The 14,017-nt window shown below is 42.1% G+C and overlaps 1 protein-coding gene across 1 annotated transcript; it reads left to right on the plus strand.

The window, feature by feature from the left end:
- The first annotated feature begins 3,028 nt into the window (after positions 1 to 3,028).
- Positions 3,029 to 9,734, plus strand: ift27 (intraflagellar transport 27 homolog (Chlamydomonas)). The gene is made up of 7 exons (XM_051707621.1): positions 3,029 to 3,164; positions 3,250 to 3,329; positions 3,481 to 3,540; positions 4,393 to 4,452; positions 8,587 to 8,704; positions 9,082 to 9,191; positions 9,312 to 9,734. Exons 1-7 carry the CDS (start codon positions 3,131 to 3,133, stop codon positions 9,408 to 9,410), a joined length of 561 nt encoding a protein of 186 aa, XP_051563581.1. The 5' UTR covers positions 3,029 to 3,130; the 3' UTR covers positions 9,411 to 9,734.
- Positions 9,735 to 14,017: the final 4,283 nt, after the last annotated feature.

Below are 14,017 nucleotides of genomic sequence, written 5' to 3' on the forward strand. Positions count from 1 at the left end.
TTGTGTTTCATTCAGCTGCGCTGTCTTGCTGTTGAGCTGTTTTGAAGGCGTCCTGGACCATTTTTATTTTTGTTAATCTACAGTGTTAAACAAAAGCGAGTGTCTGTGATCTATTAAGCTATTGTGTGTCTATATAATAACTCAGTCATTATTTACACTGTTCAGGGTGTTTCTTCAACTTTAGGTACTTTTATCACTGTGGACTTAGTAAAGTCTCGTTACAACATTTTTCACACACTCAATTTGTTTATATTAGTCTACTAACAGAGTCCATCAGTGTGTGTTCATGCATCACAGGAGATTCATGTCATATTTAAGTATATCTTACATTCTGTAGAGTGTTTAATAGAATTCTGTGCTGGAAACGACGCTGATGGAAATTATATTTTTACCTTTGTCAAATACAGTGATCGACTCATTTGACTCGCTGAGGCTAATTTAATAGCTAACATTGTATCTATCCTAAATACACACAATTAAATCATATGTTTAGACTTTTTACAGCTTTATTGATAAAAATATATTCTGCTCATAAGTGATATTTCCCTTGATTTTTCTTTATTTCGTCTCAAGCATGCTCCTCACTGACACTTTTGTTCACTTGGTTAACAAGTGCGCTAACGTTTATAAAATCTTTATTAGGGGCAAAATTTTTAGTGTGGTAGAAATAATCCTCATCATTTCTGAAAATTTGATAGAAATCACTTTCACACAATAAATATTGAAATGGTTTATGTTTATTTCACTCTTAGATGATCATAGTTTTAAACTCTACCTCAAATGTCGCTTTGTATTTACGGCGACATCGGTAGCAAACGCAGCAGCTGCAAGCACCCCCAGCTGACAACTATTAAAACCAGCTTATTTAGAAAGCCGACAACATAAGAAACTCGCTTGACATTATTATGCTCTACTTTTGGTGTGTAAATGTGAAAACGGATGAGCACAGCACTTGCACACATTGGATAAGCTGGTAAGAACGCAGGTGTCATGGTCCTGTCTCTCTTCCGACACAGACCGGAACCGAACTAGACAGGAAGTCAGGACCCAGACAGCACACTCCAGATATGAAACACAACAGACAGAAGAGCGCGTGGCCGGGAATAAAACAGGGACCGCACGTTCACACGAAGACAGTCATGTCACGGTCCTGTCTCTCTGTCAGTCTGGGCTTTGTTCTGACAGGACCGTGACATGACTGTCTTCGTGTGAGCGTGCGGTCCCTGTTTTATTCCCGGCCACGCGCTCTTCTGTCTGTTGTGTTTCATATCTGGAGTGTGCTGTCTGGGTCCTGACTTCCTGTCTAGTTCGGTTCCGGTCTGTGTCGGGACCTGCACATTCATACTCCTTGTCTGTCTGTTATTGACATGGGTGCATTGCACGTGTGTCATTGTGGCTGCATGCACTCACATCAATAATCTATGTCTGTCTTTGTGTCTGTCTCTCGTGGACACGCATTGCACTCGCTTCACACCGCACGCCCAGGTCGCGAGCTGTCTTCATGTTTGTGCTGAGGTCACTTCGGTAAGGTGTCAGGAGTGTGTGTGACCGAACTCTCACACAAGTGACCTCTTGCGAGAACACGTGGCTTTGTTATTGTTTCTGTATCGCCACATGCTTCTCTGTCTTACGTCACACCCCGCCTCCTTGTTTGCTCATTATTATTTTCCCGCTTGATTTCTCTCCCTATTTTAGTCTCCTTGTGTTTGCTGTCTAGTGTCAATTCATCTTGTTCTCTAGTCGGTCCTGTATGTGTTTTATAGTGTCATGATGATCCTGTTCCTCAAACTGGTTCCTGATCCGGTCGGTCCTGTTTCCCTCTGCCCCAGTCTGGATTCCTGTTTCCCCTACAGAACTGGCCTGCTAGGACCCAGCAGAGTTCCTGGTCATTTTTCTTTTCCCCTCTCCCTCCCACGAGGCCACCTGCAGCCAGCGATCGGCCCAGATGTAAGAGACTTCACTTCCAGGTTCCTTATTGTGGCGAATAACTTGGGTTTCTCAGAGGCTGAACCTAAGGGTCTGCTAAATGGGTGCCTTAAGGACCCTCTTGGAGCCTGGGGGATGGAAGGGCTGGGGCCCATCTCCTTCTGGGGAATTGTGGGCTATGTCCATCACCGGAAGGAGTGGATAACACTGCAGTACAGGCAGCTCTTCCACACTTTGTAAAAGTTCTGGTCAGCATTCACTTGCATTGTATGGACCTATAGAGCTGAAATATTCTTCTAAAAATCTTAATTTGTGTTCTGCAGAAGAAAGAAAGTCATACACATCTGGGATGGCATGAGGGTGAGTAAATGATGAGAGAATTTTCATTTTTGGGTGAACTATCCCTTTAAATGACAAACATGCAGAAAGGTTTGTGTGAGGTTTAGGTCAAGAGGACAGAAAACACATTATTTTAGTATAAAAACAATAGAAGTTCATGAACATTTGGATCTGAGATCTTTAAATGGTATTTCCCCATATTTTTAAAAACTTAAAATTAAACAAAATGTTCAATAAAATGAGTGTGAATTATAGTATACATTCGCAAGCACACAATATAAGAGTGATGTGAGTCATGATGATGATGATGATTATATGACAGAATTTACTTCCTCTGGCGCGTGCTGTGAACAAATACACAACAGCGCAATAAATGATGACTTATATGCAGCATTCGCACTAATACAATGTTTATAATACATTTAATTAATGAGAATATCATTATATTATTATGAAAACCATTCAGTCTATTAGGGGTCTTCAAATGTCTGTACGCGTGTGAATGTTGCGAGTGAACTGTAACTATATGGATTAAAAAAAGAGTATGAAAGTGTTCTTTATTTCATAATCTAGTAAGTGTTTACACTGACCAGCTGCTTAGAACACGAACAGTTGGCGACCTCTAGTGGCGAATATATTTAAATACAGACGCGTTACCGTCAGACTGACGTGCATCTACGTCATCCCGCTCAGCGAATCGCATTGCTTAATGAGCTAGCGTAAATCGGCTAGACCAATAGAAACGCTCTATTTCAGGTGCTAAGCAACGCTTGGGGTGCAGGACAGGTTGCCGTGGCGGAAGGAAGAAACAGGCACACGTACACTTCACATTGTAATCATTTAATAGTTTATTCAGCTCTGCCTAATGGTAAAATTAAGAGCTCGATGTGTTGTCGTGGGTAAGAACTCTTTTAAATGTTGTATTTGCGCGCGCAGATGTATTAATAATTATAAAAGTGTGACGTGATTAAATGTTGTGTTCAGGAGATGCAGCTGTAGGGAAGAGCACACTGTGTCAGATGTTCTGCAGTGATGGTGCCGTCTATCAGAAAAACTACACTATGGTAACATACTGTCTGTTTCTGTTTGTAGTTTAATCACTGATTTATGACCATCTGGATTAAGATAAATTAAATATTCTGTAAATTCAACTATAACATTTTTTAAAAATGTATATATATATTGTCTGATATTGAATCTGAGTTTGTTTTGTAGAATGTTGGTGTGGAACTGCTGGAGAAGTCCATATCCATTCCTGATACCAGTGATAGTGTGGTACACACACACACACACACACACACACACACACACACACACACACACACACACACACATACTTACAAACACACTACACACACACACTACACATACCAACACACTTACAAACACACACTACACACACTTACAAACACACTAAACACACACTACACACTTACACACACACATACATACCAACACACTTACAAACACACACACACACTACACACACACACACACACACACTCAAATACACACAAATTCTCTCTCACACTCACTCACATACACACACTTGCAAACATACACACACAAACACACACACACACACTCAAATACACACAAATTCTCTCTCACACTCACTCACATACACACTTACAAACACACTAAACACACACTACACAAACACACACCCTTACAAACACACACACACACATACCAACACACTTACAAACACATACACACTACACACACACACTTAAAAACACACTAAACACACACTACACAAACACACACACACCACACACACACACTCTTACAAACACACACACACACACTTACAAACACACACCACACACACACACTACACACACACACTCAAATACAAACAAATTCTCTCTCACACACACTAACACACACATTACAAACACTTACACACACACACATACAAACACACACTCACATACACACAAACTCTCTCACACACACTTACAAACATACACACACAAATGCACACACATCCCCAAGCGTTGCAAACACACCCACACACATTCACAAACACACACTTCACACACACACACTGTTCTTTCCTGTCACTGATTGATGGATTAATTCATTCATTCACTCAGTAACAGTGTTGTTTTTCTCTCTCAGGAGTTTTATATTTATGATTCAGCGGGGCGGGAGTCGTTTGCAGATGCCTGTGAGAACATGGTGATTTTAATAACACAATTTTTCAATGTGTGTTTGTTCTATGAGCTCTTGTGTTCAGATTTCATCACTCACTACATCTGTGTGTTATTACATGTAGTTTCATTAACAAGGTTCAGGAGGAGCAAGTTCATTTAATCCGAACAATCACACAGCCAGAGTAAGAGTTTATAAACAGCTGCTTACCTCTACGTGGCATTGAGTGTTTCTGGCATTCGGCCCTGCCCACTGCCCACGAACAGACCCACGCAAGTGACTCGGATCATCGGATGCAACTTCACTGCAAAGCATTCGCCTTCATTAGAACAGCTCTTCTATCAGCAAGACTTGCAGACTTGAGTGAAATTCAAGATGACATTTATTTGATGAATATAAAACAGAAAATGTAATGTCTCTCTTTGGTATGAGCCCCGTCTGGCGGTCTGAAGAAACCGTCATATCCTGCCGGAGATAGGAGGCAGGGGCGAGGAGTCTACCCCCGTGCAGGACGGGACTCAACTGGTGGTGGTGGGGTGGTGGAGGTTGCCGTGTTAGCACACTGAAACAGCAATGTGATAGATTGTGAGCAGACTTATAAAGCAATGGCTTACAGGTGATTGGCTAGGAGTTACCTAGCTAATGGTGCGATGATGTACAGCTGCTAGTCTTCCCACTAGAACTACGCTGCGCTTACATTTCTGTCCAAACAATCTCGTTATTCAACAGAAGCTGCAACAGCAGCTCATTTGTTTTTGCAGTATTGACCGCTACCATGTTAAGTGTTATATTTTATTCTTTCTTTCCATTCTCTATTCACCAAAGCGGATTATAGCGTGAAGTTGCTTCTGCAAACTGGCTGCTTCGGCACTGTATACATGTCAAACATCTCTCTACGACTGTTCATATGTTCTCTAATCTAAACTTTACACCCGGAACGGCCAGCTCAGCTTCCTCACGCTGACCACTCTGGTGCTGTATACATGTGAAACAGCTCCCTACAGATTCCTGTCAGCCTCATTACCTCACCGCACAGCTCGTTAAGGGCATGCTCTATCCAGCGATTTCGTTTCTTCCAATATGACTATCATGATTGTTTCTCCCTACCCCATGCCAATAATACAGAGTTATGAAATGACTCGCCTCACATTGGAAAGCACCAAACCATAAGATTAAGTTAAATAAACATCAGACTGAGGTATTTATCTGGATATGTTGTTTTTTAGGTGCCTTCTAATTTCACAATAAACCAACCTTAAATGACGTTGTATGTACACACACGCAAGCATGTTTCCTGACATTGCTTCACATATGTTCCTGACATTTAAACTAGCAACCAGTTATGTTCAGGCATCCGCAGACGCTATGTTTACCACATTGCCATGTTTACCATTGGCTCAATACATGCCTAAGCAGCACAAACGTGCCGTCCAAGTGCCGCAATTGCGGCATCTTTCGGCCATGTGACAAACTCCCACTACTCTACACTGCAAACAGCGCAACGCACCGTCTAAGCGTTCGCTGTCCAAGTGCCGCAACTGTGGTGTCTTCAGGCCATGTGTCAAACTCCTATGACACTGCAAACAGAGCAATGCGCCATTCACGGCCACAACCATGGCACGTCTTTCAAGCCACACGTCTAAGCATCCACGGCCCCTCCGCCTCCTTCCCTTCCTCTCCAATCTACCACAACAAATCTCCACTCATAACAGATCTCTCAACAATCCCATTTCCCTACATGCATCAAGCCCACCATCCATCCTCTGAAATTTCCACCGTTCACACGGGCCATTTCCCTCGTTCTCCATTGACAACCATTCCAAATGCCTCCGTTTTTTCCAACACATTCCATTCCTCATGCTAACATCCTTCCCTCTACTTCTTCCTATCCATGGGCCACTGGAGCAGATTCCCGCGTAAGGCTGCCTCCGCTGACAAACTCTGCCCCAGACTCATTACCCTCCTTCCTACCATCCTATTCTCCCCTAACCTGGAACCGTTCCTTGCGCGAGACTGCCTCAGTAAGTGAATCCAATCCAAAAACCTCCATCCAGGAGCCATCAAGGGGTACCTAAGCGGCATCCATTTCTTTTATAAACTAATTTTCTGCAAAAACACCTCCTCAATATACCATCCCCAGATCTCACTTCAAAGGTATCCACAAATTCTAACCCACCAGAACCGACACCAGGCTCCCCATCACCATCGACCTGCTAATCAGATGCTTAAATACTCTCCGACAGGGCTACATATCTCCAAACACCGCAAAACACTAGACGCAATGTTCGTCCTTGCCGCCTTCTGCTTCCTTCGCTGTTCAGAACTCACTACCACGGCTAAATTCGACCCAAGAATCCACCTCACCATTTCGGACCTCCATATCATAGACAAGTCGATCACATACTTTATCAAACAAAGCAAAACAGATAAGACCAAAAAAAAAAGGCATCCAATTTTCATTTTCAATCTGCCAACTCCCATCCAGCCCTTCCAATCACGAGCACACTCTCTTCATTACAGAAGATCCCTAACCAGAACACCTCTTGATCCACTTTTTGTAGACAAAAAAAACATGCAGTTTCCTGATTGTGGTTCCAAAAACACCTCATCTGTCCTGATCAAATTCGGCCTCCCTGAAAATCTATACTCAAGCCATTCCTTCCGCATTGGCGTTGCAACCACAGCAACCCAAAAAAGGACTGCCTGAGCAACAAATACATCTACTAGGCCATTGGTCATCTGATGCTTACCTCAACTACATCCGTACTAACCATCTCCATATCAGAAATGCACAACAAGCCCTCATCAGCTAACCACGAGGCGTTCACAACCAGGGCTGGGGGGGACACTTGCTTGTCCAGGGGCCCCCTGTCTCAAATTGCTGGACTCCCATTTGAATCGCAGCAGGGGGTCCTCCCGTTCGAAAGCGTGTGAGCTAACTCTCGTTTATTTGTATTGTGGGCTCCCCATTCAAAGTGCAAGGAGGCTTCCCCCGTTAGAACACTGTGAGGGCTCCTCCATTGTGTCTGAAGGCGGAGCCAGGTTGGTTTCGAGTGGCTAGGATTCACGCCTCCGCTCAGGTCGATCCTGCCAGAGGGCGTTGCAGACCCCTCCAACACAATCTATTCTAGGGATCTCCCTTTCGGTCAGTAGTGGTATCTCCCACCCGAACGCATTGGGAGTTATTCACATTTATTTGTATCGTGAGCTCTCCCGTTTGCGGCCAGGTCGACTCCCCCGTCAAATGCCTTGAATGCCCTTCCCGTTCAAATGCCTGTTGGGCTTGCTTGCTTGAGCGGCCACCGGCCGCCGAGTCTCACAAGGCGCTCGCATCATTCGCTGCACGAGCCCATCTGTCGAACTAAGCCAGGAGGGAGACTTAAGGTTGGCCTGGGCGGTCAGGATTCACGCCTCCGTCCAGGGCGACCCTGCCCTTTCACGGGGGTGCCCCCCGAGTTAGGGCGCAACGATCCCTCCTGCACACTGCACGAGCGAATTTCTCTGTGGCCGATACCGCCACTGTCCCTTCAGTGTTTCAACTTGTATTCCCTCTCCAGTCCCTTTCTATCCTCCGACACGAAGGCTGCCTCAGCTAGCGGCTCAGCTCAATTCTATGTTCTTTGGCACACCTGCCCATCACTCACAGGATACCCCCCCCCCCCATTCATTTCTGTTTCATATTTTGGGGGATAAGAGATTACATATAAATCACTTCTCCTAAGTCCAAGGCTCCGTAGCTAAAGACACGCTATCCTGCTTATAAGCTTCTTTTGGGGGGTATTCGAGCTCGGGTCAAGTCTCGAGCCTCAAGCCCTTTGCGCTGGACAGCGAGCCACACATGTTTACACTATCCTTAATAAAGGATTACATTAACTGCGAACTACTGAAATTATGACAAAGCACAAAAATGTCAACACGACGTTGCTCCCAGATATACTTTTTCCTGTCTGGGATGAAATCAGGACAGATTAATGTGATGTGGTCACTTGTATTTCTGACTCTGAATGTGCTTTGAGTGATCCGGTCATGTTTTGAACCCGTTTACACCTTTATTTTAGTCATTTGTGACCCGATTACCTGAAACTCATTTTAATAGCTGGTGTAAACTGTCATGACTGAATCTATGTGATCATGAAGTATGTTTTCTGATGTGTGTGTTAGTGGGGTCAGCCGTCAGTGATGTGTTTGGTGTTTGACATCACCAGCGAGACCTCGTTCACCAGCTGCAGTCGCTGGCTCGAGAGAGTCCAAACTCACTGTAACAGACTACAGGTGCCAGGTGAGAGCTCACACACACATGATGTCACTTCCTGGAGGATGATGTCATGAAGGAACTAGCTTTTGTTAGTGAAAGGGATATTACAAAAGACTAACGTGATGGAAAGTGATATTGGGGCAAAAGAAATGAAGCTACAAGCGTAAGTCCATCTAGTCCTGCCAATCAGATCCCAGTGACGATTCTTCCAGCATACCTCATCGCAAACGTACCAATATCAATGTGTTTTTAAAGGAAAACATTAGTGTAGATAGTTTTTCTTTGTAGAAGTTACAATGACATGTAACTGGGGACATGGCAACATCCGCTCAAACCAAGTAGTGAGATTATTTCAAACTCATCTATTCTGTTAATTTAATTGTGCGTTTGTGTGTTTGCAGGTGTGTTGGTGGGTAATAAGTGTGATCTGTCGTCCAGGAGAGAGGTGGAGAGCACTTCTGCTCAAGCGTTTGCTCAGAATCACGGCCTTGAGTATCACGAGACATCTGCTGTGAGTCAAAACACCTTCATCATCATCATCATCTCTTTACTCTGTTTCTTGACAGTCACTTTGGCATGAGTATCTAACTGTAAGTGTTTAAACTGAATTGTGTTTGTGTTTGTCTCGCAGAAAGAGATCGGACAGTATGAAGCTCCATTCGTCAGTTTGGCTCAAGCGTTTCACACTCTCTATCAGGATCACATAAACACCATCCAGAGTTTCATTTAAACTTCTCTGTCACAACAGCTCATCCGTGCTGTCATGTAGAAATGTTTTATATCAATGTCATGTTTTAAAACGGCAGTCTTCAGCCTGTGTTTGCACTGAATGAAATAATTCATGCAGAATTTAGATGACAATAAATAACTTGATAAAGAAGCTGTCTGTAAAACATGTATCAGACTCTCTTTTTTTGTTTTGTCTTTGATACCGTTGAATGAAATGCATCAGAGCCTCTTTTTGTTGTCATGACACTCAGTAGAAGTGATTCTGAATTTGTTCAAGGTGCTGTAATATATTTGAGATATTGAGTCTGGTTCCGTAATTAAAAATCCCATTCATTTATCCCAGAGTCTAATTGATTTTCTATGATAACTTATAAATCTTTAAAGACAGACCTACCATGAGCTACGAGGTTGTTCATTGATGGTATATGCTCCTGTTGAAGCCATCTGTCTGCGTTATCTCAACTTCATTGTTTAAAAATCATGTTTGATAGCGGAACAACTACATTACCCATGGTACCGCAGAGAAATCAATCAAAATCAATTCACTTTATTGTCAAAACATCATAACCACGAGTCTACAATGGTGAAAATCTTAGTGGATGTTCCACAACAATGCAGTGTAATTTGACATACATATGTACAATTCACATAATACAAAACACAGATAGGCTCAATGTACAGATATACAATTTACAGTGCACAAGGACTACAGAGTGAGGTCAAGAGTGCCAATAAATACTCTGTATACATAATTCACATATGCAATATTGATACATATGTGCATGTTGAGCAATGCAGGATGCAGTAGTGCAAATGAAATGTCAAGGAGTACCAGAAGATGACAGTGCAATCAGCAATGATGGTGGTGATGTTGTTTTAAGAGTTTAGCAGTCTTATGGTTTGTAGATAGAAGCTGTCCTGCAGCCTGCTAGTACGGGATCTGATGCTGCGGTACCGTCTGCCTCATGGCAGCAGAGAGAGCAATCCATGGCTTGGGTGGCTGGGATCTCTGATGATCCTCTGAGCTTTCCTCATACACCGCCTGGTATAGGTGTCCTGGAGGGAGGGAAGCTCATCTCAGATGACGTGTTGGGAAGTTCACACCACCCTCTGTAGAGCTTTGCAGTTGAGGGCAGAACTGTTACCATACCAAGCGGCGATGCAGCCTGTCAGAATGCTCTCCATGGTACATGTGTAGAATGATCTGAGGACGTTGGTGCTCATACTGAACTTCTTCAGTCACCTGAGGAGGAACAGGCGACTGATCCACTAATCAGAGGTCGTGTCTAGAAGAGATCCCTCTCTCGTCAACTAAAACAAATGCAATACCTCAGCTGGAAAAAGACACTATATTGTGATTTCCACTCTTCATTAAGTAGCACAACCATTTTAAACATTCTAACAAAAAGAAATGTTACTTTAGTACTAAGTTAACCTATTAAATGATTTCTTAAGGATTATGTGACATTATTTTCTTAGTAGACTGAAGTAATGAGAGCTGTAAATGGGGCTTTGCCATCATGGATAAAAATGTTATTATAAATAAAAACATAAAACACTTATTTCTGATTATCGAGATTATATCTCTGTAATCTATAACCACATTACACTTGAGAAAATGAACATTCTTGGTCGAAACTGAACATTTCGAACACATTTATTCTACTTTTTTTTCTTAAAAAAATAATAATAGCCAAATCTACTGCATATTTCCCTTCATTTTAATGAATGGGCATTTGCTGTCAGCCACGCTAAACCATGTCCCCAGCATAACGCGTGTGTGTATGTCAAGACTGCAGAACAGACTATGAAGGTAAAATAGTGCCTAAATGATTTGCATGCGCAGAGTATGATTTGTAAAGGTGTAAATCAAGTTGCAAGTGTGAGAAACATATATTAGCAATACTTTAATGCTTTACATAAGTGTAATTGATGTATTGTGAATCTGTAATTTAGTATTAACACAAAGTAAATTTGGTGTGTATTCTTCTGACTTCCTTTTTTTCACACTTACACTTTTGGCACTGATTATGTGCCTAAACATGGTCAAAAACATTGCAAACCTGCAATCAGCGATATACAAGCAAAGAAAGGGTGTCATGAACAGCAAAATGTATTGAATGCATAGAATCAGTCTGTATGTGTAAAATAAACTACTGCAAACATGTAAATGACTTGTGTTTGTAGCATAAATATTTTCCAGAAATAATCCGATATACACTGTTCCATCTTCCCTTTGTTGCGCTCACACTTTTGGCACAATGTTTTTTTTTTTTTTACATTTCAGTTTGATATTTAAGAGAGGAGAGATACCCAGAGGAATGACGCTGAGCCATATGAAGAAGAAGCGGTCTGTAACGTTATTAATCCAATCAGATCAGAGTAAACTGGTCAAGGAAAACCTAATTTGATTGGTTACTAGATGCAGGTACACCCGCCTTCCCCCTCGCGCTTGCAAAACTCTTTTCAGTGAGAAATTTGTGTCAAAAGTGTGAGCGCAACAAAGGGAAGACAGAACAGTGTATATCGGATTATGTATTTTGGGAATGTAATGTTTGTGGAATATGTTTCAGTGAGTGGGAGAAAAGAGTGCCCTTTTGCTGCTGCATATTTTGGCATGAGAGTCTTAATTTATTTAAAAATATATATAAATTATTTTATATCAGCCTCATTGGGCACACACAGCAGTCATAATAGTCGTTACAATAATATAATATATTAATCATTACAATTTAAGTCTAATTTAATTAATGAATCCTAAAAGCCAAAGGAAAAAAAACATATATATATATAAATTTATTTTTGTTTTTATTAGATAATATACAATATTGTACAAAATGTATAATTTTACTGGAGACTGTAAATAAAAGAATCTTTGTAGGCTGGTGTTAATACTGTAAATGTAATGATGAGTCATCGGAGTAGAGATCCAAGTGCAGCTTGTAGTAATGTAGACAGGCAGGGATCAATCACCAGCAATAGTAATTTACAAGGCAAACCAGAGAGATAATAAACAGGCAAGAGGTCAGGGCAGGCGGCAAGCAATCACAGGTAATATCCGGGAAAACAAGGTAGTAACAGCAGGCAGGCAGCAACGGGTCAAAACAGGGTAAACAGTCCAGAATTATACACAGAAAAGGCAGTAAATACAGAGAATACTCAGAGATGTCAGCCAGGGCAAAACAAGACTTCACAATGACAGTGAGTGAGACTTAAATAGTTGGGTGAATTGGAAACAGGTGAACAGATAATCAGTGACAGGTATGGGGATTATGGAAAATAGAGTCCAGAGAGTTAAAGTCAATCTCCAGGTGATGGAGCCCTCTGGTGGTGAGTGGGAGGAACAACAGAGGCTGGATTCATAACAGTAAATGAGTCATTTCATTCTCTACCCCGACATCTCTTATAAAACAAGTTTTATTCTAGTAAACTCCACACATATTTCACCCCAAAAGGATTGTTGACAGGCGGTCAATTCATTAAGTGATAAACAAAAGCAGTTTATTCAGTACACTGAAGCATCTCCTCCACAGACTTCCATTAAAAGAGTGGCCTTCTGTCTCCTGGCCAGTCGTTAAGTGTTTTGATACTAAAAAGGATCCATACTAGAATGGCTCTGGTTCAGCGCGCCTACGTGCAGATTTATTCATCATTGGAAGGCAGATTATTTCTTTTTTTAGTGTGTGTGTCTAATGGATTGTGTAAAGTCAGCACACATACCTAGAGAAATACAAAGTCTCCATCTTGTCTCACTTTGTCTCGTCCTGATGCTCTTTGAAGAAACGCCGATTCAAAACACTCAGTATGTTCCTCTACCGGCCAGCAGATGTCGCCAGAGATTGATTTACTGGAGTTTCTCAACTGAACATGAAATAAAACTAATTAAGTTCTGCACTGCTATATTATACAGGACAGAACCAATCCCTAACTCTAACCCCTGGGGTAAAAGTACCCTGTATGATTTATGAAGAACCATCTCAACTACTCATAATCCACTTTAAAGATGATTTTGTAATTTACCTATTTTACCGAACCCTATACTTACCCACTCTAATTAACCCTCATTAACAATCCTGACCTCTAAACACAAACCGTTCGACACACACACACACACACTCTCTCATTCACACACTCACAAACACATCCACTCTCTCATACACACACACACTCACAAACACACACACATCCACTAACACACACACACAATCACAAACATACACACATCCACTCACACACACAAACACACTCACAAACACATCCACTCTCTCATACACACACGCGCGCAAACACACACACACTCACAAACACACACACACATCCACTAACACACAAACACACACACATCCACTAACACACACATACACACACACACACAAACACACGCGTGCAAACACACACTCACACACACACACTCACAAACACATCCACTCTCTCATACACACACACTCACAAACACACACACATCCACTCACAAACACACTCACAAACACACACACATCCACTCTCTCATACACACAAGCGCGCGTGCAAACACGCACTCACAAACACACACACATCCACTCACACACACACACACTCACAAACACACACACATCCACTCACACACAC

The sequence above is a fragment of the Myxocyprinus asiaticus genome, chromosome 9, assembly GCF_019703515.2.
Source record: "Myxocyprinus asiaticus isolate MX2 ecotype Aquarium Trade chromosome 9, UBuf_Myxa_2, whole genome shotgun sequence".
In the NCBI taxonomy this organism is placed as follows: Eukaryota; Metazoa; Chordata; class Actinopteri; order Cypriniformes; family Catostomidae; genus Myxocyprinus; species Myxocyprinus asiaticus.

Excerpts from the sequence above, each read along its gene's own strand:
- ift27 (XM_051707621.1), top strand. The coding sequence starts at position 3,131 with ATGGTAAAATTAAGAGCTCGATGTGTTGTCGTGG. Across the intron at positions 3,330-3,480 it reads ATCAGAAAAACTACACTATG|AATGTTGGTGTGGAACTGCT; the intron begins GTAACATACTGT and ends TTTGTTTTGTAG. Across the intron at positions 8,705-9,081 it reads TAACAGACTACAGGTGCCAG|GTGTGTTGGTGGGTAATAAG; the intron begins GTGAGAGCTCAC and ends GTGTGTTTGCAG.